The sequence below is a fragment of the Lithobates pipiens genome, unplaced genomic scaffold (assembly GCF_037356315.1).
Source record: "Lithobates pipiens isolate NorthernLeopardFrog02 unplaced genomic scaffold, aLitPip1_a1.2 Scaffold_35, whole genome shotgun sequence".
In the NCBI taxonomy this organism is placed as follows: Eukaryota; Metazoa; Chordata; class Amphibia; order Anura; family Ranidae; genus Lithobates; species Lithobates pipiens.
Window position 1 is genome coordinate 5,899,663 of NW_027507811.1, and position 21,636 is coordinate 5,921,298.

The 21,636-nt window shown below is 50.0% G+C and overlaps 2 protein-coding genes across 2 annotated transcripts in view; one reads left to right on the forward strand and one right to left on the reverse strand.

Moving 5' to 3' along the window:
• LOC143955528 (uncharacterized) overlaps positions 1-21,636 on the forward strand; it is a 240,998-nt gene that overhangs the window by 27,596 nt on the left and 191,766 nt on the right. The gene's annotated exons all lie outside the window — the stretch shown is intronic.
• LOC143955357 (uncharacterized) overlaps positions 741-21,636 on the reverse strand; it is an 85,886-nt gene continuing 64,990 nt past the window's right edge. Inside the window, exon 15 of the mRNA XM_077465422.1 lies at positions 741-4,433. Within this exon, the coding sequence (XP_077321548.1) occupies positions 3,754-4,433 (680 nt within the window). The 3' untranslated portion in view covers positions 741-3,753. The remainder of the gene's footprint in view (positions 4,434-21,636) is intronic.

The following is a 21,636-nucleotide window of genomic DNA, read 5'->3' on the forward strand; positions in this document are numbered from 1 at the left end:
TGTGCCGCCTATCGATGCCCACCTGTGCCGCCTATTCATGCCCACCTGTGCCGCCTATGAGTGCCCACCTGTGCCACCTATCCATGCCCACCTGTGCCGCCTATCCATGCCCACCTGTGCCGCCTATCTATGCCCACCTGTGCCGCCTATCTATGCCCACCTGTGCCGCCTATCCATGCCCACCTGTGCCGCCTATCCATGCCCATCCGTGCCGCCCATCCGTGCCAGCTATCAGTGCCAATTTGTGCCACCTATCAGTGTCCGTCCGTGTCGCCCATCCGTGTCGCTCATCAGTGCCGCCTATCAGTGCCGCCTATCAGTGCCGCCTATCAGTGCCGCCTATCAGTGCCGCCTATCAGTGCCACTTCATTGGTGCCACATTGGTGCCCATCAGTGCCACCTTATCAGTGCCCATCAGTGTAGCCCCATCAGTGAAGGAGAAAACATACTTATTTACAAAGTTTTGAAACTGAAACAAAAAAAAACATTTTTTTTTTCAAAATTTTCGGTATTTTTTTATTTGTAGCGCAAAAATTAAAAACCGCAGAGGTGATCAAATACCACCAAAAGAAAGCTCTATTTGTGGGAAAAAAAATGATAAAAATTTCATTTGGGTACAGTGTAGCACGACCGCGCAATTGTCATTCAAAGTGCGACAGCGCTGAAAGCTCAAAATTGGTCTGGGCAGGAAGGTGTTTAAGTGCCCTGTATTGAAGTGGTTAAAGAGACTGTCTGGAGACTACAGGGAAAAAAAAAAAGAACTTTACTAATAACATATAGCATCTGCAAAGTCATGTTAGCAAATGGACCTTAACATTAGCATATAAGCACCATTAATAACACAGTAAATGTTACATCTGAAAATCTCATTTTCCACATTTGGCCAGCAGGTGGCTCTCTCCAAACAAATAAAGCTGCCAATGCCAGCTGATTGCTACTGTGGTGTCATGTAGTCTGATCTTCCCTCCTCTTCATCCACAAGCAATAGCGTGCTCCTCTCTCACCATAATGTCTTCCTTTGAAGCTTCTGCTAAAGATCAGACTACACTGCTAGAGGGACCCAACCAACAGTGACACCCCCTCCTCCTCTCTCCTAGAGGGACCCAACCAGCAGTGACACCCCCTCCTTCTCTCTCCTAGAGGAACCCAACCAACAGTGACACCCCCTCCTTCTCTCTCCTAGAGGGACCCAACCAACAGTGACACCCCCTCCTCCTCTCTCCTAGAGGGACCCAACCAACAGTGACACCCCCTCCTCCTCTCTCCTAGAGGGACCCAACCAGCAGTGACACCCCCTCCTTCTCTCTCCTAGAGGGACCCAACCAGCAGTGACACCCCCTCCTTCTCTCTCCTAGAGGGACCCAACCAGCAGTGACACCCCCTCCTTCTCTCTCCTAGAGGGACCCAACCAGCAGTGACACCCCCTCCTTCTCTCTCCTAGAGGAACCCAACCAGCAGTGACACCCCCTCCTTCTCTCTCCTAGAGGGACCCAACCTGCAGTGACACCCCCTCCTTCTCTCTCCTAGAGGGACCCAACCTGCAGTGACACCCCCTCCTTCTCTCTCCTAGAGGGACCCGACCAGCCATGACATCCCCTCCTTCTCTCTCCTAGAGGGACCCAACCGGCAGTGACACCCCCTCCTTCTCTCTCCTAGAGGGACCCAACCAACAGTGACACCCCCTCCTTCTCTCTCCTAGAGGGACCCAACCGGCAGTGACACCCCCTCCTCCTCTCTCCTAGAGGGACCCAACCGGCAGTGACACCCCCTCCTCCTCTCTCCTAGAGGGACCCAACCAGCAGTGACACCCCCTCCTTCTCTCTCCTAGAGGGACCCAACCAGCAGTGACACCCCCTCCTCCTCTCTCCTAGAGGGACCCAACCAGCAGTGACACCCCCTCCTTCTCTCTCCTAGAGGGACCCAACCAACAGTGACACCCCCTCCTCCTCTCTCCTAGAGGGACCCAACCAACAGTGACACCCCCTCCTCCTCTCTCCTAGAGGGACCCAACCAGCAGTGACACCCCCTCCTTCTCTCTCCTAGAGGGACCCAACCAGCAGTGACACCCCCTCCTTCTCTCTCCTAGAGGGACCCAACCAGCAGTGACACCCCCTCCTTCTCTCTCCTAGAGGGACCCAACCTGCAGTGACACCCCCTCCTTCTCTCTCCTAGAGGGACCCAACCTGCAGTGACACCCCCTCCTTCTCTCTCCTAGAGGGACCCGACCAGCCATGACATCCCCTCCTTCTCTCTCCTAGAGGGACCCAACCGGCAGTGACACCCCCTCCTTCTCTCTCCTAGAGGGACCCAACCAACAGTGACACCCCCTCCTTCTCTCTCCTAGAGGGACCCAACCGGCAGTGACACCCCCTCCTCCTCTCTCCTAGAGGGACCCAACCGGCAGTGACACCCCCTCCTCCTCTCTCCTAGAGGGACCCAACCAGCAGTGACACCCCCCTCCTTCTCTCTCCTAGAGGGACCCAACCAGCAGTGACACCCCCTCCTCCTCTCTCCTAGAGGGACCCAACCTGCAGTGACACCCCCTCCTCCTCTCTCCTAGAGGGACCCAACCTGCAGTGACACCCCCTCCTCCTCTCTCCTAGAGGGACCCAACCAGCAGTGACACCCCCTCCTCCTCTCTCCTAGAGGGACCCAACCAGCAGTGACACCCCCTCCTCCTCTCTCCTAGAGGGACCCAACCAGCAGTGACACCCCCTCCTTCTCTCTCCTAGAGGGACCCAACCAACAGTGACACCCCCTCCTCCTCTCTCCTAGAGGGACCCAACCAACAGTGACACCCCCTCCTCCTCTCTCCTAGAGGGACCCAACCAGCAGTGACACCCCCTCCTTCTCTCTCCTAGAGGGACCCAACCAGCAGTGACACCCCCTCCTTCTCTCTCCTAGAGGGACCCAACCAGCAGTGACACCCCCTCCTTCTCTCTCCTAGAGGGACCCAACCTGCAGTGACACCCCCTCCTTCTCTCTCCTAGAGGGACCCAACCAGCAGTGACACCCCCTCCTTCTCTCTCCTAGAGGGACCCAACCAGCAGTGACACCCCCTCCTTCTCTCTCCTAGAGGGACCCAACCTGCAGTGACACCCCCTCCTTCTCTCTCCTAGAGGGACCCAACCTGCAGTGACACCCCCTCCTCCTCTCTCCTAGAGGGACCCAACCTGCAGTGACACCCCCTCCTTCTCTCTCCTAGAGGGACCCAACCAACAGTGACACCCCCTCCTTCTCTCTCCTAGAGGGACCCAACCGGCTGTGACACCCCCTCCTTCTCTCTCCTAGAGGGACCCAACCAGCAGTGACACCCCCTCCTTCTCTCTCTCCTAGAGGGACCCAACCGGCAGTGACACCCCCTCCTTCTCTCTCCTAGAGGGACCCAACCGGCAGTGACACCCCCTCCTTCTCTCTCCTAGAGGGACCCAACCAGCAGTGACACCCCCTCCTTCTCTCTCCTAGAGGAACCCAACCGGCAGTGACACCCCCTCCTTCTCTCTCCTAGAGGGACCCAACCAGCAGCGACAGCCCCTCCACCTTTCTCCTAGAGGGACCCAACCGGCAGTGACACCCCCTCTTTCTCTCTCCTAGAGGGACCCAACCAGCAGTGACACCCCCTCTTTCTCTCTCTTAGCCAAGGAGGTCAGACAGAACTTTGAAGTCTTTAGTGATCTCTGATTTCCTTACAAAGTGTTTCTTCCATGATAAAGATCAGAGGAGCGCTCAGCCACTTGTTTTCTGAGCTGTATATCAAGGTGAGCTTCTTCCCAGTGTGAGATCTCTGATGTAAGGCACAATAAAGAAGACATTTCCCACCCTTGGGGCACTAACACGCCTCAAAGGTGGTGTGTGGGTTCTTTGATGTTTGAGCAGATAGGACTTCTGTGAGAAACATTTCCCGCACTCAGAACAGGAATACGGCTTCTCACCCGTGTGAGACTTTTGATGTTTAAAAAGGTTTGATTTCCGTGGATAACATTTCCCGCACTCAAGGCAGGAAAAAGGCTTTTCCCGAGTGTGGCATACCTGATGTACAGTAAGATTGTACTTCCTCGGAAAACACTTTCCACACTCAGCACAGGAATATGGCTTCTCCCCCGTGTGCGACATCTGATGTGTTTTTAAATGGGACTTCTGTGCAAAACATCTCCCACACTCAGGGCAGGAATACGGTCTCTCCTCAGTATGAAATCTTTGATGTTTAACAAGGTCTGATTTCCGCGAATAACATTTGCCGCACTCAAGGCAGGAAAACATTTTCTCTCCCGTGTGGCTTATTTGATGTTCAGTAAGATGAGACTTCCGTGAAAAACATTTTCCACACTCCTGGCAGAAATACGGCTTCTCGCCCGTGTGAGATCTTTGATGTATAACCAGGTCTGATTTCCGTGCAAAACATTTCCCGCACTCGGGACAGGCATACGGCTTCTCTCCCGTGTGCGATCTCTGATGTGTGGAAAGATGTATCCTCTGAGAAAAAAGTTTTCCGCACTCGGGGCAGGAATACAACTTCTCACCCGTGTGTGATCGCTGATGCCGGGAAAGATCGGACTTTCGTGAAAAACATTTACCGCACTCAGGACAGAAATACGGCTTCTCCCCCGTGTGTAATCTCTGATGCACTGCAAGTTCTGATTTATGAAGAAAACTTTTCCCGCACTCAGAGCAGGAATGAAGCTCCTTCCCCATGTGAGATCTCTGATGTTTACTAAAGCTTAATTTAGACCTAAACCCTTCCCCACATTCAGGACACGAAAATGTTTTCACCACATGAACTCCGCCACCATCCCTCACAGTACGAGGTTGCTCAGAGTCGGAGGGATTCCATGGTCTATCCACACTGTGAAGTCCACCATCCATAGTGGAGATCATTGTCTTTTCTCCTCCACAATCTCCTGTGATGTCCTCATCTTCCATTCTACAACCTGGAGATAAAGTGAGACGATCCTTTGAGGGTTTCTCCATGGCGTGTCCTGGAAAAATAGAAAAACATCATCAATAGATATGAGAGGGTTAGTTCCCTTCCATCAAGATCCCATCTGGATCAGGTAGATATGAGTGAGGAGATGTTCTCTGTGGAGGTCCCAACCAGCCGGGACTTTTCCCCCCACTTCAGTCCTTTGGTCCTCCTCCCAGATCACTTCTACATTTACACAGCCTTGTCAGAAGAGCAGGAACCAATGGGGGCTGGGAGGTCCATGCTCTTTACACAACCACAAGCCTAGGCACTGGGTCATGTGACCTCTGATAGACAAGAGGGTCAAAGCTCAGATTTGAAGACCCTTTTAGCATAGAACAAGTGACCATAGGCCTAGGCTTCTATTGCTTAGGTCTCAACCTACTCTGGACCAATCAGTGAGCAGTAACAGAGCAGAGATAAGAGAAGAATATATGATGGGTCACCTGTGCTGATCTCTGTAGGAGTGTCCTCCTCTATGAATGTCCTCGTCATTCCAGCCTCCTCCTCCGTATATTGCTGATCATCCCTCACATACGTCTCTTCTACTTCACCCTCAACTTTCATGTTCATCAGATCTTCACCCTAAACCAACAGAATGGCAGAAAATAACATCTGTAACATAGAAGTATTTATGATGTGAGATCACATAGAAAATATCATCTTGTAGAGTCCACACATCATCTCCACATGTCAGAGTGTTCAATCACTTTATGTTCCCGACCCTCAACTCCACCTACCTGATGATGGTGGGGGATGGTGTGACCTTCCTGTGTGGAATACAGAGGACGGGGACATCTCTCTGGTGGGTTCCTGGTATTAGGTGGCTCCATCATATCCTTGTGTTCTTGTGGAAATTCCTCCATCACTCCATACTCCTCATCCTCCTCTTTATACTCTTCTTTAACAACAATATTATAATTCCCCAGGTTTCTATTCTGAGTAAATAATAACACATGTATTATAGCAATTGTGTTGTTTAGAAAATATAACGACCAATAATTGTCATTCATCTACCTGATGATGGTGGGGGATGGTGTGACCTTCCTGTGTGGAATCCCGGGAATACAGAGGACGGGGACATCTCTCTGGTGGGTTCCTGTTACTTGAAGGCTCCATCTTGATGTCCTTGTAGAAATCCTTGGGTCCTACAGAAAGCTGCTTCATCCCCCCATCCTCATCATCCTCCTCTTTTATCTCTTCTTTAATCTCAACTTTAGGATCTCTCAGGTTTCCACTCTGAATATATAATAAAAATGACATCGATGGTAACAATGCAGATAATGTACAGATCCTAATGATACTATCAGTGATTGTTCCTCATCTACCTGATGATGGTGGGGGATGGTGTGACCTTCCTGCGTGGAATCCCGGGAATACAGAGGACGGGGACATCTCTCTGGTGGGTTCCCATTACTGGATCCATCTGTAGGAAACACACACACTGACTGAATACATTGTTTCTATGTGTTTATCAGATGATGGGGGATGGGTGGAGCCTCCGTACTGCTCTCTCCTTTACAATAAAGTCTCCTCTTACCCGGTGATGTGAGGGGCGGCTGATTGGCCATCATGACGTCCTTGTAGAGATCCTTGTGTCCTTCTAAATACTCCCACTCCTCCATGGAGAAATAGACAGTGACATCCTGACACCTTATAGGAACCTGACACACACAATGATACAGTCACCATCCAGACACATCCCTTGTCTGTTACTGGATAATGTCCCAGAATTCCCAGAATCCTCCTCACCTCTCCGGTCAGGTCTGTGTTTTATTAATAGAGATAAGAGTGATGTCATGTGACCTCCCAGAATCCTCCTCACCTCTCCGGTCAGGTCTGTGTTTTATTAATAGAGATAAGAGTGATGTCATGTGACCTCCCAGAATCCTCCTCACCTCTCCGGTCAGGTCTGTGTTTTATTAATAGAGATAAGAGTGATGTCATGTGACCTCCCAGAATCCTCCTCACCTCTCCGGTCAGGTCTGTGTTTTATTAACAGAGATAAGAGTGATGTCATGTGACCTCCCAGAATCCTCCTCACCTCTCCGGTCACGAAAACCTGGAAGTTTCTCCAGTTATCTATAAGTATTGTTAGACTGACATGGATCTTTCTTACTGGGTGATGGTTATTGACATTGGGGTTACATTTTTTGCTTTTGCAATAAAGGACTTCTCTATGGTGTGGGTGTTCTCATTTCCTATTTACAACTATACAATCCGAGGCTGAAATATTGGGGGCCCGCCTATTCTAAAAAGGGCTTTGCCTTCTTCCCCTTTGCAAGTTAGCTGTCTGATTTTGAAGTCATGTGGTATAGTATGGTTCAAGAGGGAGGCCTATCCAGAAAAACACAGCCTGGCTTAGAGTTGCCACCTCATCCCTTTAAACCCGAACACCTTTACACGGGTTCTGAGGATAATTAAATGCAGATTAGGCAACAAGTGAGTTTAATTACCACCTTAATCAGCCACAGAACCTGTATAATTCATATGTGTTCGGGTTTAAAGGGATGAGGTGGCAACCATAGCCTGGCTGGTCAGGAAGGGACAGTACTGACCTGACATTACCCCTGTCACATATGACAGATCCCATGTCCGGGTACTGTATCATTATCTGCTGGAGATAAAAGACGTCACAGTGACTATGGAGGAAGAGGACGGACATGACGGGGGGGGTTACTGGGTGTAAATAGAAAATAAGATCTTATTACCTCGTCTGCTGCCACTTCCAACAACGTCTCCTCTCTACTTCCTCCCGACTCACCTCTCACCTGGAACTTTCTATTTATACCTTACATCACTTCCTGTCTGCACCTGACATCACTTCCTGTCTACCATAGAGACTTCCTGTCTGGGTAGATGTGAGATCACCACCTTGTGGAGCTCAGAGAAACATCTCGTAGTGTGAACACGGCCATGTGCTGTGCGTGTATGTACTGTATATCCTTATAGATGAGGTCATCTTAGGGTTGCCTCCTTTCCAGGATTCACCCAGACAGTCCAGGTTTCAAATCGTGTGTCTGGGTTTCAGACTCCAATCCTCTGCATTCTGTGCCTCAGAAAAGGGATGTGTGGGTTGGAAATTTGAAGTTCGGGAACCGGCACATACATCATGGATGAAAGGTGTCGATACCTGAGCCTCCATCCTCAGGTGCTGTGTGTGTATGTACGGTATATCCTTATAGATGGGGTCATCTTAGGGTTGCCACCTGTCCGGGATTCACCCGTTTCACATTGTCTGTCTGGGTTTCAGACTGCCTGGAAACCCAAACACAATATTCATTATTGACTGTGGCTCCCCCAAGTAACCACAACCGCAGAGTATAAGAAGGACTGTGGCTCCCCAAGTAACCACAACTGCCAAGTACAAGAGGGACTATGGCTCCCCAAGTAACCACAACCGCCGAGTATAAGAAGGACTGTGGCTCCCCAAGTAACCATAACCACCGAGTATAAGAAGGACTGTGGCTCCCCAAGTAACCACAACTGCCGAGTACAAGAGGGACTGTGGCTCCCCCAAGTAACCACAACTGCAGAGTATAAGAAGGACTGTTGCTCCCCCAAGTAACCACAACTGCCAAGTACAAGAGGGACTATGGCTCCCCAAGTAACCACAACCGCCGAGTATAAGAAGGACTGTGGCTCCCCAAGTAACCACAACCACCGAGTATAAGAAGGACTATGGCTCCCCAAGTAACCACAACTGCCGAGTACAAGAGGGACTGTGGCTCCCCAAGTAACCACAACTGCCGAGTATAAGAAGGCCTGTGGCTCCCCAAGTAACCACAACCGCCGAGTACAAGAAGGACTGTGGCTCCCCAAGTAACCACAACTGCCGAGTATAAGAAGGCCTGTGGCTCCCCAAGTAACCACAACCACCGAGTATAAGAAGGACTGTGGCTCCCCAAGTAACCACAACCGCCGAGTACAAGAAGGACTGTGGCTCCCCAAGTAACCACAACTGCCGAGTATAAGAAGGCCTGTGGCTCCCCAAGTAACCACAACCACCGAGTATAAGAAGGACTGTGGCTCCCCAAGTAACCACAACTGCCGAGTATAAGAAGGCCTGTGGCTCCCCAAGTAACCACAACCACCGAGTATAAGAAGGACTGTGGCTCCCCAAGTAACCACAACTGCCGAGTACAAGAGGGACTGTGGCTCCCCAAGTAACCACAACTGCCGAGTACAAGAGGGACTATGGCTCCCCAAGTAACCACAACTGCCGAGTACAAGAAGGACTGTGGCTCCCCAAGTAACCACAACTGCCGAGTATAAGAAGGCCTGTGGCTCCCCAAGAACCACAACCACCGAGTATAAGAAGGACTATGGCTCCCCAAGTAACCACAACTGCCGAGTACAAGAGGGACTGTGGCTCCCCAAGTAACCACAACTGCCGAGTATAAGAAGGCCTGTGGCTCCCCAAGTAACCACAACCGCCGAGTACAAGAAGGACTGATCCTCCTCCTTCCACCCCTACCCCTTTGTCTGCCCACCCACACTCCAATCCTCTGCGTTCTGTGCCTCAGAAAAGGGATGTGTGGGTTGGAAATTTGAAGCTCAGGAACCGGCAGATACATTGTGGATGAAAGTTGCCGATACCCGAGCCTCCATCCTCAGGTGCTGTGTGTGTATGTACTGTATATCCTTATAGATGGGGTCATCTTAGGGTTGCCACCTGTCCGGGATTCACCCGGACAGTCCGGGTTTCAAATCGTATGTCTGGGTTTCAGACTGCCTGGACACCCGGACAAAGTATTCATAGTAGACTGTGGCTCCCCCAAGTAACCACAACCGCCGAGTACAAGAAGGACTGTTGCTCCCCAAGTAACCACAACCGGCGAGTACAAGAAGGACTGTGGCTCCCCCAAGTAACCACAACCGCCGGGTACAGAGATGTGCGCACGGGCCCCATCTCCATACATGGACAGGAGAGAAGAAAGGGCTTGGTCTGCTCTTCCTCATCCCACCCCTACCCCTCTGTCTGCCCACCCACACTCCAATACTCTGCGTACTGTGCCTCAGAAAAGGGATGTGTAGATTGGAAATGTGAAGCTCAGGAACTGGCAGATACATTGTGGATGAAAGTTGCCGATACCTGAGCCTCCATCCTCTGGTGAGTGAGCTCACCATCCAATGTCTGTGACTGAAGCCTCCCCCCTTCCCTCTCCTGCCTCTGAGCGAGTGAGTACACAAAGGTAAGGGGGTACTCAGATGTAAAGGGTGCCCTGTGGACTCTGATGTAAGGGGTGCTTTTGGGAACCCTAATTTAAGGGGGGAATGCATAAAACTCTGATGTAATTGGGAGATTTGGTGCGCAGAAACCTTCTTCCACCAGAGTTCTCCATCAGAGTCCACAGCGTTCCCCTCTTTAAAAAATGTTCGCCGTGCGCCAATAAATTGTTTGGGTTTGGCTTGATGAACAGGTGGCAACCCTAGGTCATCTCCTCTTGAAGACCAAGGTTAGGACTCAGGGATTGGAATAGGGACCTCCTCCAAAGGTCAGCAGGTGGGTCCCCAGAGGTCAATGGTCAAGAGACATGGCTGACCCACCCCCACCAAAGTGTCCGCCTACCCCAACTAAGTCGGGGAATGAACAAGTCGGGGAAAGCGCCAATAAATTGTTTGGGTTTGGCTTGAAGAACAGGTGGCAACCCTAGGTCATCTCCTCTTGAAGACCAAGGTTAGGACTCAGGGATTGGAATAGGGACCTCCTCCAAAGGTCAGCAGGCGGGTCCCCAGAGGTCAATGGTCAAGAGGCGTGGCTAACATACCCCCCACCAAAGTGTCCGCCTACCCCAACTAAGTCGGGGAATGAACAAGTCGGGGAAAGTGCCAATACATAGTTTGGGTTTGGCTTGAAGAACAGGTGGCAACCCTAGGTCATCTCCTCTTGAAGAACAAGGTTAGGACTCAGGGAATGGAATAGGGACCTCCTCCAAAGGTCAGCAGGCGGGTCACCAGAGGTCAATGGTCAAGAGGCGTGGCTGACCCACCCCCCACCAAAGTGTCCGCCTACCCCAACTAAGTCGGGGAATGAACAAGTCGGGGAAAGTGCCAATAAATTGTTTGGGTTTGGCTTGAAGAACAGGTGGCAACCCTAGGTCATCTCCACTCCGACAGTAAACACTTGCTTTTTGAGGATTCTCTTCCCAGCAGTTGAGGCGAATCCCCCAGAGACTCTTGGGTAAAAATTGCACGTACAAGGAATGGTAACTTTAATTTCTAAAACAATTTTTTTTTTTTTTTACGTTAATGTGCATTTAATCCGAGAGAAAGTTAGATACATAAGAGGAAATGGTGGAAAGAAAAATAAGTGAGAGTAAGAAAGTGGAAATTCGAGAGAGTTAGATACATACAGTAAGTGGAAATCAATGTTGGAAGAGGGAATAGGTGGGCAATTGACCAGCCACTCGCTTGTTTGTGCCTCAAGGGAAAGCGTGTAATGATCAGGGCTTTTTTCAACTGGAACTTGGTGGAACTCAGTTCCACTACCTCTGGCTCAGGCCCCCTGCTCACTGCTATCACTTGTAAACACAGAGGTCCGGCTTCTGTGTTTACGAGTGAAAGCATATTTCCCAACGGCTCCCGCAGATATCCGATCTCCTGAGCGGCTCCCACTGAGTGCAGGATGGGGACAGGGGAGATGCAGGTGCCACCCTGCACAGCCAGGCACATACATTTTCCACACACTCTGGAGTAAAGAAGCAGTCCTTTTGTTTGTTTTTTTTGTTTTTTTTATAAGGGAGATTTGAACGTGGATGGGGAAAGGGTTAATACGGGATGCCCACTTGATCCGCAGAACTCTTCAGGGACTCAACTTATATACCTAAGCGCTTTCCCCGACTTGTTCATTCTCCGACTTAGTTGGGGTAGGCGGAACACTTTGGTGGGGGGTGGGTCAGCCATGCCTCTTGACCATTGACCTCTGGGGACCCGCCTGCTTTGACCTTTGGAGGAGGTCCCTATTCCAATCCCTGAGTCCTAATCTTGTTCTTCAAGAGGAAACCCTAACCCCAACCCTATACACACACTCATTTCTTTTACCTCCAGCACCCGCTTGCTTGTAGAATTACAATTCCCAGGACCAGCTAGAACTTTGGATTTGATCCAACACTGACTCAGTCAGATCCTTGTAATTGCCCTTTGCAGGCAGGGACCGCAGGCCCCTTTTGGTGTAGCAAAAATAGAGAGGTCTTTGGTGCTAGCTGTCCTTTTCTGTGGCTGCTGGTCCCAATACCACCTCTTCAGGCACTGCTAGCCCACCTGGCTGCAGCTGCCCCCTTTCTCTAGCCCTCCTGGCTACTTCTCCACAGTCCTCCCGGACTGACTCTGCATGCATCCCAGACTGCTTGCACCAAGTCCCTTCAGACATGCCTCTCAGTCCTCCGACTGCAACACTCACCAGCTCACCTGGCTGTCTTGCCCCCTGGAGATTTGCCCAGCAGTATTCTCCTGCTGTTCTCTCCTTGACCCGTGCCTCCTGGTCAGAATCCCTCTGTGTGTCATAAAGAGGGGTCCCTTCCGCACCTGAGCCCAGGCCTGAGTTCAACCCCCCTCCCCCACCCCAGACTGGGGAGCTACTCTCAAAGGCCCTGACAGCCTAACACTCCATTTCCGTCTTCCAACCGAACTCCACACTGCCCCATCTGGGCTGACCCAGAGTATTTGAGGGTGCTCGCCCCCCTGCCAACCCTTCTATTGGTCAGGGTCCTCAAAATACTCCAGGCAGCTCCACCTTACTTTCCCTCCCATTCTTCTAGAAGGTTCCAGTACATTCTAGAAGTAGGGCGGGGGCGGGGGGGGGTTGGTCTCAGTGATGTTGCCTGTGAGTCATCCAGCTCTCCTAGAGTCACTCAAACCTTGACCCAGAAAAAAAAACATACAGCCAAGCCTGAAAATTGACCTACACTAACACATAAACTCTATCACCCAGCAACACAGCTAGGGGGTGCTACATAAGTAAGACACATGGAAGATGATGGAGCTTTTAAGGAAGGAAAGAGGAAGAAGATGGGGGCAGTAAAGGGGGGGGGGGGGGTTGCATGCAGAGGTCAGAGCTGAAGAGGCAGGAAAGTGAGATGTGGATAGAGGATGCAGAGGTATGCAGCTGTGGAAGAATGCTGAACTCTGAGGGTTTGAGGTAGAGTTGCCACCTCATCCCTTTAATATGTGTTCGGGTTTAAAGGGATGAGGTAGCAACCCTAGTTTGAGGATGTGTGTGTGTCTAGAGCAGCCTTTCTTAACCTTTTCAACACAGAGGAACCCTTGAAATAGTTCTCTGGTCTCGTGGAACCCCTACTAGAAATCTACAACTCATGATACATTAGTGTGATGGTTAGTGGGATGAATGGTCGTTACACTTGTGATCATTGGGAAGAATTACCCCCTTACAGGTAGCTATAAAGATCAATGGTGTGAGCGGGAACTTATCTGAGAGGCAGATATTGCCCAATGCTGAAGGAACCCCTAGCAACATCTGGAGGAACCCTAGGGTTCCGCGGAACCCTGGTGGAGAATCACTGGTCTAGAGGGACGAGGGTTTCAAGGGGTCGTGGTTGAGTTCCTGCACCTATCTTCTGAGGAAAAATAGCCCTGGTGATGATCATCACATACCCGACAAAGGGAGCCCTGCGTGGCTCAGAAATGTTGCTCAACGTCCTTTGTGATGTGATCGTTCAGTAAAGATTTCGGATGTTGCTCGATGATCTGTGGTGTGCTGGCCAATAAATGCGTACGGGATCTGTGATGTCTCCAGTTCCACCCGCTACTCCTAAGCCTTCTCCAGTGTGCGATGTGAATATTGATATAGCGGTACCTCCACCTGTCACCCTGCCCAGCCCGGCATTAACTTCCAGACACTCCATGACAATGAAAAGCCCATCAGCTTTGTTTTTTTGTATTTTATTGAGGGATTAAACTTGGATGGGGTTGAGGAATCCATGGGATGCCCAGAGAAGATTCTTGCATGGTTTGGGACAATTCAGATACTCTCCTCCTGCACTGCACTTGTTGCAGACTATCTCTCCTTCTCCCTCCAGCACGATTCTTCAGGAAACAGCGAGCACAGGGTTAGGCCTCCAAACAAGAAGACTCGCCGCTCCAGGTGAGGTTTTGAAAGCCCGATGATCTGGACAGGTGCCCGCCTCGGCTCGCCTCCGCATATAATCAAAAGGAAAAAATGGCCGCCCTCTGTACTCGATCAAAATTCTTTTATTCAGAACATCCCTGGGTTATCACAGGGTTATAGGCCTGACACTGGTCTCAGCCAGGCCTTAGCAAAGTTCCTTATTACAGACACGGACCGCGGGCCCCTGTGGTGTAGCAAAGAGAAAGTTCCGATGCTTGCTGCCCCTCTTTGGTGAACTACTGATCCCAGTCAGCCCTTAGCAGACCCTGCCGGCCCTCCTGACTGCAGCAGCCTCGACTTCAACGCCACAGTCTCTCCCGCTGGCTCTACTTCCATCTCTGACTGCACACTCCCAGTCCGCTCCGGCATGCCTCTCCTAGCTCTCCCGACTGTTCCTACCACTCGCCGACACCTGGTGGAGCTAGGGTTGCCACCTCATTCCTTTAAACCCGAACACATATTAATTAGAAAGGTTCTGTGACTGATTAAGGTGGAAGCTAAACTCACTTCGTGCCTTACCTGCATTCAATTAGCCTCAGAACCCGTGTAATTAATATGTGTTTGGGTTTAACCACTTCCCGACCAGCGCACGACGATGTACGTCGACAGAATGGCACGGGCAGGCATATTGGCGTACATGTACGTCCAATATTCGATGCCGCCCTGCCATCGGGAGCGCGCCGCCGGCGGCGCGCTCCCGCGCTGGTCGGGACCCCCGTGAGTCCGGTCGCGGGACCCGCGGACTCGATCGCCGCGGGTATCCCCGCGATCGTCTCACGGAGCGGCCGAATGGAGGAAATGCTGTATAAACAACATTTTTCCATTCTGCCTAGCAACTAGTGACGCTGATCTCTGCTCCATGTGATAGGAGCAGAGATCAGTGTACACTAAATGAAAGCCCAACCCCCCCACAGTTAGTAACACACCCCTAGGAACACTTAACCCCTACACTGCCACCCACTGGTTAACCCTTTCACTGCCAGTGTCATTTACACAGGAATCACTGCATTTATATAGCAGTGATTACTGTATAAATGACAATGGTCCCAAAAATGTGTCAAAAATGTCCGATGGGTCCCCCACAATGTCGCAGTCACAATAAAAATCGCAGATCGCCGCCATTACTAGTAAAAAAAAAAATAATAAAAAATGATTAATAAAAATGCTATAAAACTATCCCTATTTTGTAAACGCTATAACTTTTGCGCAAACCAATCAAAAATCGCTTATTGCGTTTTTTTTTACCATAAATATGTAGAAGAATACGTATCGGCCTAAACTGAGGGAAAAAAATGTTTTTTTATATATTTTTGGGGGATATTTATTATAACAAAAAGTAAAAAATAATGCTTTTTTTCAAAATTGTCGCTCTATTTTTGTTTATAGTGCAAAAAATAAAAACTGCAGGGGTGATCAAATACCACCAAAAGAAAGCTCTATTTGTGGGGAAAAAAAGGACGTCAATTTTGTTTGGGAGCCACGTCGCACGACCGCGCAATTGTTAGTTAAAGCGACGCAGCGCCGAATCGCAAAAAGTGGTCTGGTCTTTGACCAGCAAATTGGTCCGGTCTGAAAGTGGTTAAAGGGATGAGGTGGCAACTCTAGGTGGATCCCTCCTGGAGACTTGCCCGGCAGTATTCCCCGCTGTCCTTTCCTGCTCTTGTTCAGGACACCTCCTGGGTTGTGTGGGGTTCCTGTTCACCTGTTCAGCTCCGAGCCCCTGGCCCAAGGTCAGCCCCCTCTCCCCCCTAGACTGGGGGGGGGCTTCCTCAAAGCCTAATACTCCATCTCCAGTTCTTCCACCTGAACAACTCCTCCCCAGCTGGGCTGACTCTGAGTATTTAAGGAGGCCGGCCTCCATGTTGGGGATTGGTCAGGGTTTCTTAGAACACCCCAGACAGCAGCTCCACCTTTCTTCCACTCCTTCCTTCTAGAAGCCTCTAGAAGCATAAGGGAGGTAACCCGAAAAAGATGAGGCTAGCTGTGAGTCTCCAGCCTACTCTAATGCACTCCCAGCTCCCCGGATCAAAACAGACAGGCCTGCCTAAATTTACCCGCACTCAAAAAAAAAAAAAAACGATCTCTAGCACCTACCTAAGGTTGAGGGTGCTGCATTGACATTATCAGGAGAAACATTTCCTTCCTTTGCATGGTGAGTGGTCTTCCTGAGTGCCAACACTGTGGCCTGGTAATAACCTTCCTGTCTTCATCGGATGGTGGCAGCGAGTGGTCATTGCCACGCCAGAGGTGCAGTAGGAAGGGAGAAACAACTTAAATGCCTCCCGCCTGCCGTATAGATGCTCCGTTGTTCCGGGACGACTTTGCCCCAGTCTCACCACGCACCGTAGCGATCACGGGCCTGCTGTATCACTGGGACATGGCGCAACCCCGATCTCGGTAAAGAGCCGATGGTACAGCTCTTTACCCAAGTGATCAGCTGTTTCCAATCACCTGAAAACAAGGAAATGTCGGTGATCGGCTTCGATCAGTGGCAGCTTCTCACAGGGGATACCTATAGCCCCAAAAGTGCCCATCAGTGAGGGCCAATCTGTGCCACCTATCATTGGCCATACATGCTACCTATCAGTGCCACCTATCATTGGCCATACATGCTACCTATCGGTGCCACCTATCATTGCCCATACATGCTACCTATCAGTGCCACCTATCTTTGCCCATACATGCTACCTATCGGTGCCACCTATCATTGCCCATACATGCTACCTATCAGTGCCACCTATCATTGCCCATACATGTTACCTATCAGTGCCACCTATCATTGCCCATACATGCTACCTATCAGTGCCACCTATCATTGCCCATACATGCTACCTATCGGTGCCACCTATCATTGCCCATACATGCTACCTACTGGTGCCACCTATCATTGCCCATACATGCTACCTATCGGTGCCACCTATCATTGCCCATACATGCTATCTATCGGTGCCACCTATCATTGCCCATACATGCTACCTATCGGTGCCACCTATCATTGCCCATACATGCTACCTATCGGTGCCACCTATCATTGCCCATACACGCTACCTATCGGTGCCACCTATCATTGCCCATACATGCTACCTATCGGTGCCACCTATCATTGCCCATACATGCTACCTATCAGTGCCCATACATGCTACCTATCAGTGCCACCTATCATTGCCCATACATTCCACCTATCGGTGCCACCTATCATTGCCCATACATGCTACCTATCGGTGCCACCTATCATTGCCCATACATGCCAGCTATCAGTGGCACCTACAGTGATGAGAAAAAAGTATTTGAACCCCTTCTGATTTTGTAAGTTTTCCCACTGACAAAGAAATGATCAGTCTCTAATTTTAATGATCAGTTTATTATAACGGTGAGAGACAGAATAACAACAAAAATATCCTGAAAAAACGCATTTCAAACAAAGTTATAAATTGATTTGCATTTTAATGAGTGAAATAAGTATTTGATCCCCGATCAATCAGCAAGATTTCTGGCTCCCAGGTGTTCTTCTATACAGGTAACAAGCTGAGATTAGGAGCACTCCCTTAAAGGGAGTGCTCCAAATCTCAGCTCGTTACCTGTATAAAAGACACCTGTCCACAGAAGCGATCAATCAGTCAGATTCCAATCTCTCACAGAAGCAATCAATCAGTCAGATTCCAATCTCTCCACCATGGCCAAGACCAAAGAGCTGTCCAAGGATGTCGGGGAGAAGATTGCAGATCTACACAAGGCTGAAATGGGCTACAAGACCACCGCCAAGCGGCTTGGTGAGAGGTGACAACAGTTGGTGGGATTATTCACACATGGAAGAAATAAAATATCGGTCAGTCTCCTTCGGTCTGGGGCTCCAAACAAGTTCTCACCTCGTGGAGGTTCATTGATCATGAGAACGATGAGGAATCCGCCCAGAACTACACGGGAGAATCTTCTCAATGAACTCAACTGGGACCATAGTCACCAAGAGAACAATCGGTAACACACTACACTATGAAGGACTGAAATCCTGCAGCCCCCGCAAGGTCCTCTTTCTCAGGAAATCACATGTACAGGTCCGTCTGAAGATCACTAATGAACATCGAATGATTCCGAGGAGAACCGGGGGAAAGTGTTGTGGTCAGAGGAGACCAAAATCCAGATCTTTGGTGTCAAATCAACTCACCGTGTTTGGAGGAGGAGGAGGAATGCTGCCTATGACCCCAAGAACACCATCCCCACCGTCATACATGGAGGTCCTATGACCCCAAGAACACCATCCCCCACCGTCATACATGGAGGTCCTATGACCCCAAGAACACCATCCCCACCGTCATACATGGAGGTCCTATGACCCCAAGAACACCATCCCCCACCGTCATACATGGAGGTCCTATGACCCCAAGAACTCCATCCCCCACCGTCATACATGGAGGTCCTATGACCCCAAGAACACCATCCCCCGTCATACATGGAGGACCTATGACCCCAAGAACACCATCCCCCACCGTCATACATGGAGGACCTATGACCCCAAGAACACCATCCCCCACCGTCATACATGGAGGACCAATGACCCCAAGAACACCATCCATCCCCCACCGTCATACATGGAGGTCCTATGACCCCAAGAACACCATCCCCCACCGTCATACATGGAGGTCCTATGACCCCAAGATCACCATCCCCCGCCATCATACATGGAGGTCCTATGACCCCAAGAACACCATCCCCCACCGTCATACATGGAGGACCTATGACCCCAAGGACACCATCCCCCACCGTCATACATGGAGGACCTATGACCCCAAGAACACCATCCCCCAACGTCATACATTGAGGTGCAAACATTATACTTTGGGGGTGTTTTTCTGCTAAGGGGACAGGGCCTATGTACCATCAAATCTTGGGTGAGAACCTGCTTCCCTCAGCCAGGGCATTGAAAATAGGTAATGGAAGGGTATTCCAGCATGACAATGACCACATTGGCCAAAGCAACAAGGAGTTGCTTAAGAAGAAGCACATTAAGGTCCTGGAGTGGCCTAGCCGGTCTCCAGACCTTAATCCCATAGAAAATATGTGGAGGGAGCTGAAGGTTTGAGTTGCCAAACGTCATCCTGGAAAGTTTAATGACTTGGAGAGGATCTGCAAAGAGGGCAAAATCCCTCCCGAGATGTGTGCGAACCTGGAGGCCAACTCCAAGAAACGTCTGACTTCTGTGATTGCCAACAAGGGTTTTCCACCAAGTACCATGTCATGTTTTGCGTAGGGGTCAAATACTTATTTCCTGACAGACTCCATGGCAGCCTACGTATGGGTTAACCCCGCCTCTCCTACCTCATAGGACCCCACTCCCATAAATCTTTGCTTCTAGTCAGAGACCACGTTCCTTTTTTGTCCTCCTCCTAGGACCAAGGTTTTACCTTATGAAGTTTGGATCCTGGCCGGCTGGTTTGTGCACGAATTTCAGGATGGCGGTTCTTTCTGGAGCCCAATTTACCAGCTATTGTTGAGGGAAGTAAGGCCAATCATGTCTTGGGCCCAGTCGAATCTGTTGAATCTAACGGTAGTCTATCTTCCGGGAATTCAAAATGTCCAGGCGGACTTTCTATCAAGGTTTTCCCTGGACAACAACGAATGGTTTCTCCACATTGAGGTGTTCAACTGGATTCTGTCTCTGGGAGTTCTACCAGAGGTGGACCTGTTTGCCTCCCCGTGCAATTTCAAGCTGGAGAGGTATTACACGAGGTGTCGTTGTCACCAGGCCTTCAAAGTGGATGCACTGACGGACCAGTGGAGGTTCCACAAGGCTTATGCCTTTCCCCCGGTTCCAGTCATTCTCCGATTTCTGTCCAGGCTCAGATGGGAAGAAGTCGAAGTAGTAGCAGCGGTTGTTCCATACTGGCCCAACAGACCATGGTTCCCTCTCTTGTTACAACTCAGCTACCAGGATCCAGTTCCGCTCCCTCTCAGACCGGACCTCTTGTCACAGGGAACAACCTATCACCCTTGCCCATCTCAGCTCCATCTGATGGTCTGGTTTTTGAAAGGGAAAGGCTGGAAGCATTAAGCCCCGTACACACGAGCGGACTTTTCAACATCCAAAGTCTGACGGACTGATTCCGTCAGACTATTCGATCGTGTGTGGGCTGCAACGGACTTTTGACTCGCCAAAGTCTGAAGGACTTTAGAATATGGAACATGCTTCAAATTTTTCCCGAAGGAACTCCGCCGGACCTGGTCCCTTCGAAAAATTTGCTTGTGTGTATGCTATTCCGACGGACTAAAACCGACGCTAGGGCAGCTATTGGCTACTGGCTATGAACTTCCTTATTCGAATCCAGTCATACGTCATCACGTTCGAATCCGTCGGAGTTTAGTGTGATTGTGTGTGGCCAAGTCCGCTCAGCCGAAAAGTCAGTCAGAACTCCGTCGGAACTCCGGCAGAACTCCGACAGAACTCCTTCGGAAGTCTGTCGGACATAAGTCCTCTCGTGTGTACGGGGCTTTAGGCTGTCCTGACACAGCCATTTCTACTCTACTAAATGCCAGAAGACCAGGTACTAACAAAGTTTATCAGAGAATTTGGGCAAAATTTGCGGACTATGTGTCTACGTCCAACGGCTCATGTAGAGATCCGAAGATACGGGATGTTATTGGTTTTCTACAAAAGGGTCTAGACTTGTCCCTATCTGTAAGTTCCTTGCGGGTTCAGGTCTCTGCGATCTCTGCATTTTCAGGTGTCTCATGGGCCAAGCATCCTCTCACTAGGCAGTTCTTCAAAGGGGCAAGAAGACTCAGACCTTTAGAGAAAGCCAAGGTTTCCAAAATGGGATCTTCCTTTTGTTTTGGATTTTTTCGCAGAAATGCATATGGGACAAGCATCTATGAAGGATCTCTCTCTTAAAACTGCTTTTCTAGTAGCCATAACATCGGCCAAAAGGGTCTCTGAGATTAGTTCTCTAGGCTGCAAGGAGCCATTTCTCACTTTTTTCCCAGATCGGGCAGTCTTGATTCCTATGTTAGGATCAAATCCGAAGGTAACAACCGTTTTTCATGAAAATCAGGAAATTCTCCTTCCAATTTTCCAAGCAGATGAAGACTCCAATATTCATCCTCTAGATGTTGGGGAAGTCGTAAAGCAATACCTAGAAGCCACAACTCCTTTCCGGAATTCTGACCACTTATTCATCTACTTTTATGGGAAGAATAGAGGTTTACGTGCTTCTTCAAGAACTATAGCATCTTGGATTGTCCAAGCCATCCAAAGGGCGTATAAGGCTAAGGTGTCTGGCTCCCCCAGAAGCGGTTACTGCTCATTCTACCAGGAGCGTTTCTACATCGTGGGCAGCTTCCCGTCATGTTTCCCCGGAAGTGATCTGTAAAGCGGCCTCTTGGTCGTCGATTAATACTTTCATGACACACTATTGTGTAGAACCGGCTTCCTTGTCTTCGGTTAATTTTGGTTTGAATGTCTTATCTGTTGACGGTGCCAATTAAACCTTCTTTTCTGTTAACCAGCAATTTTCCCACCCGGGTGTGTATGGCTAGTCATTTCCCATACGTAGGCTGC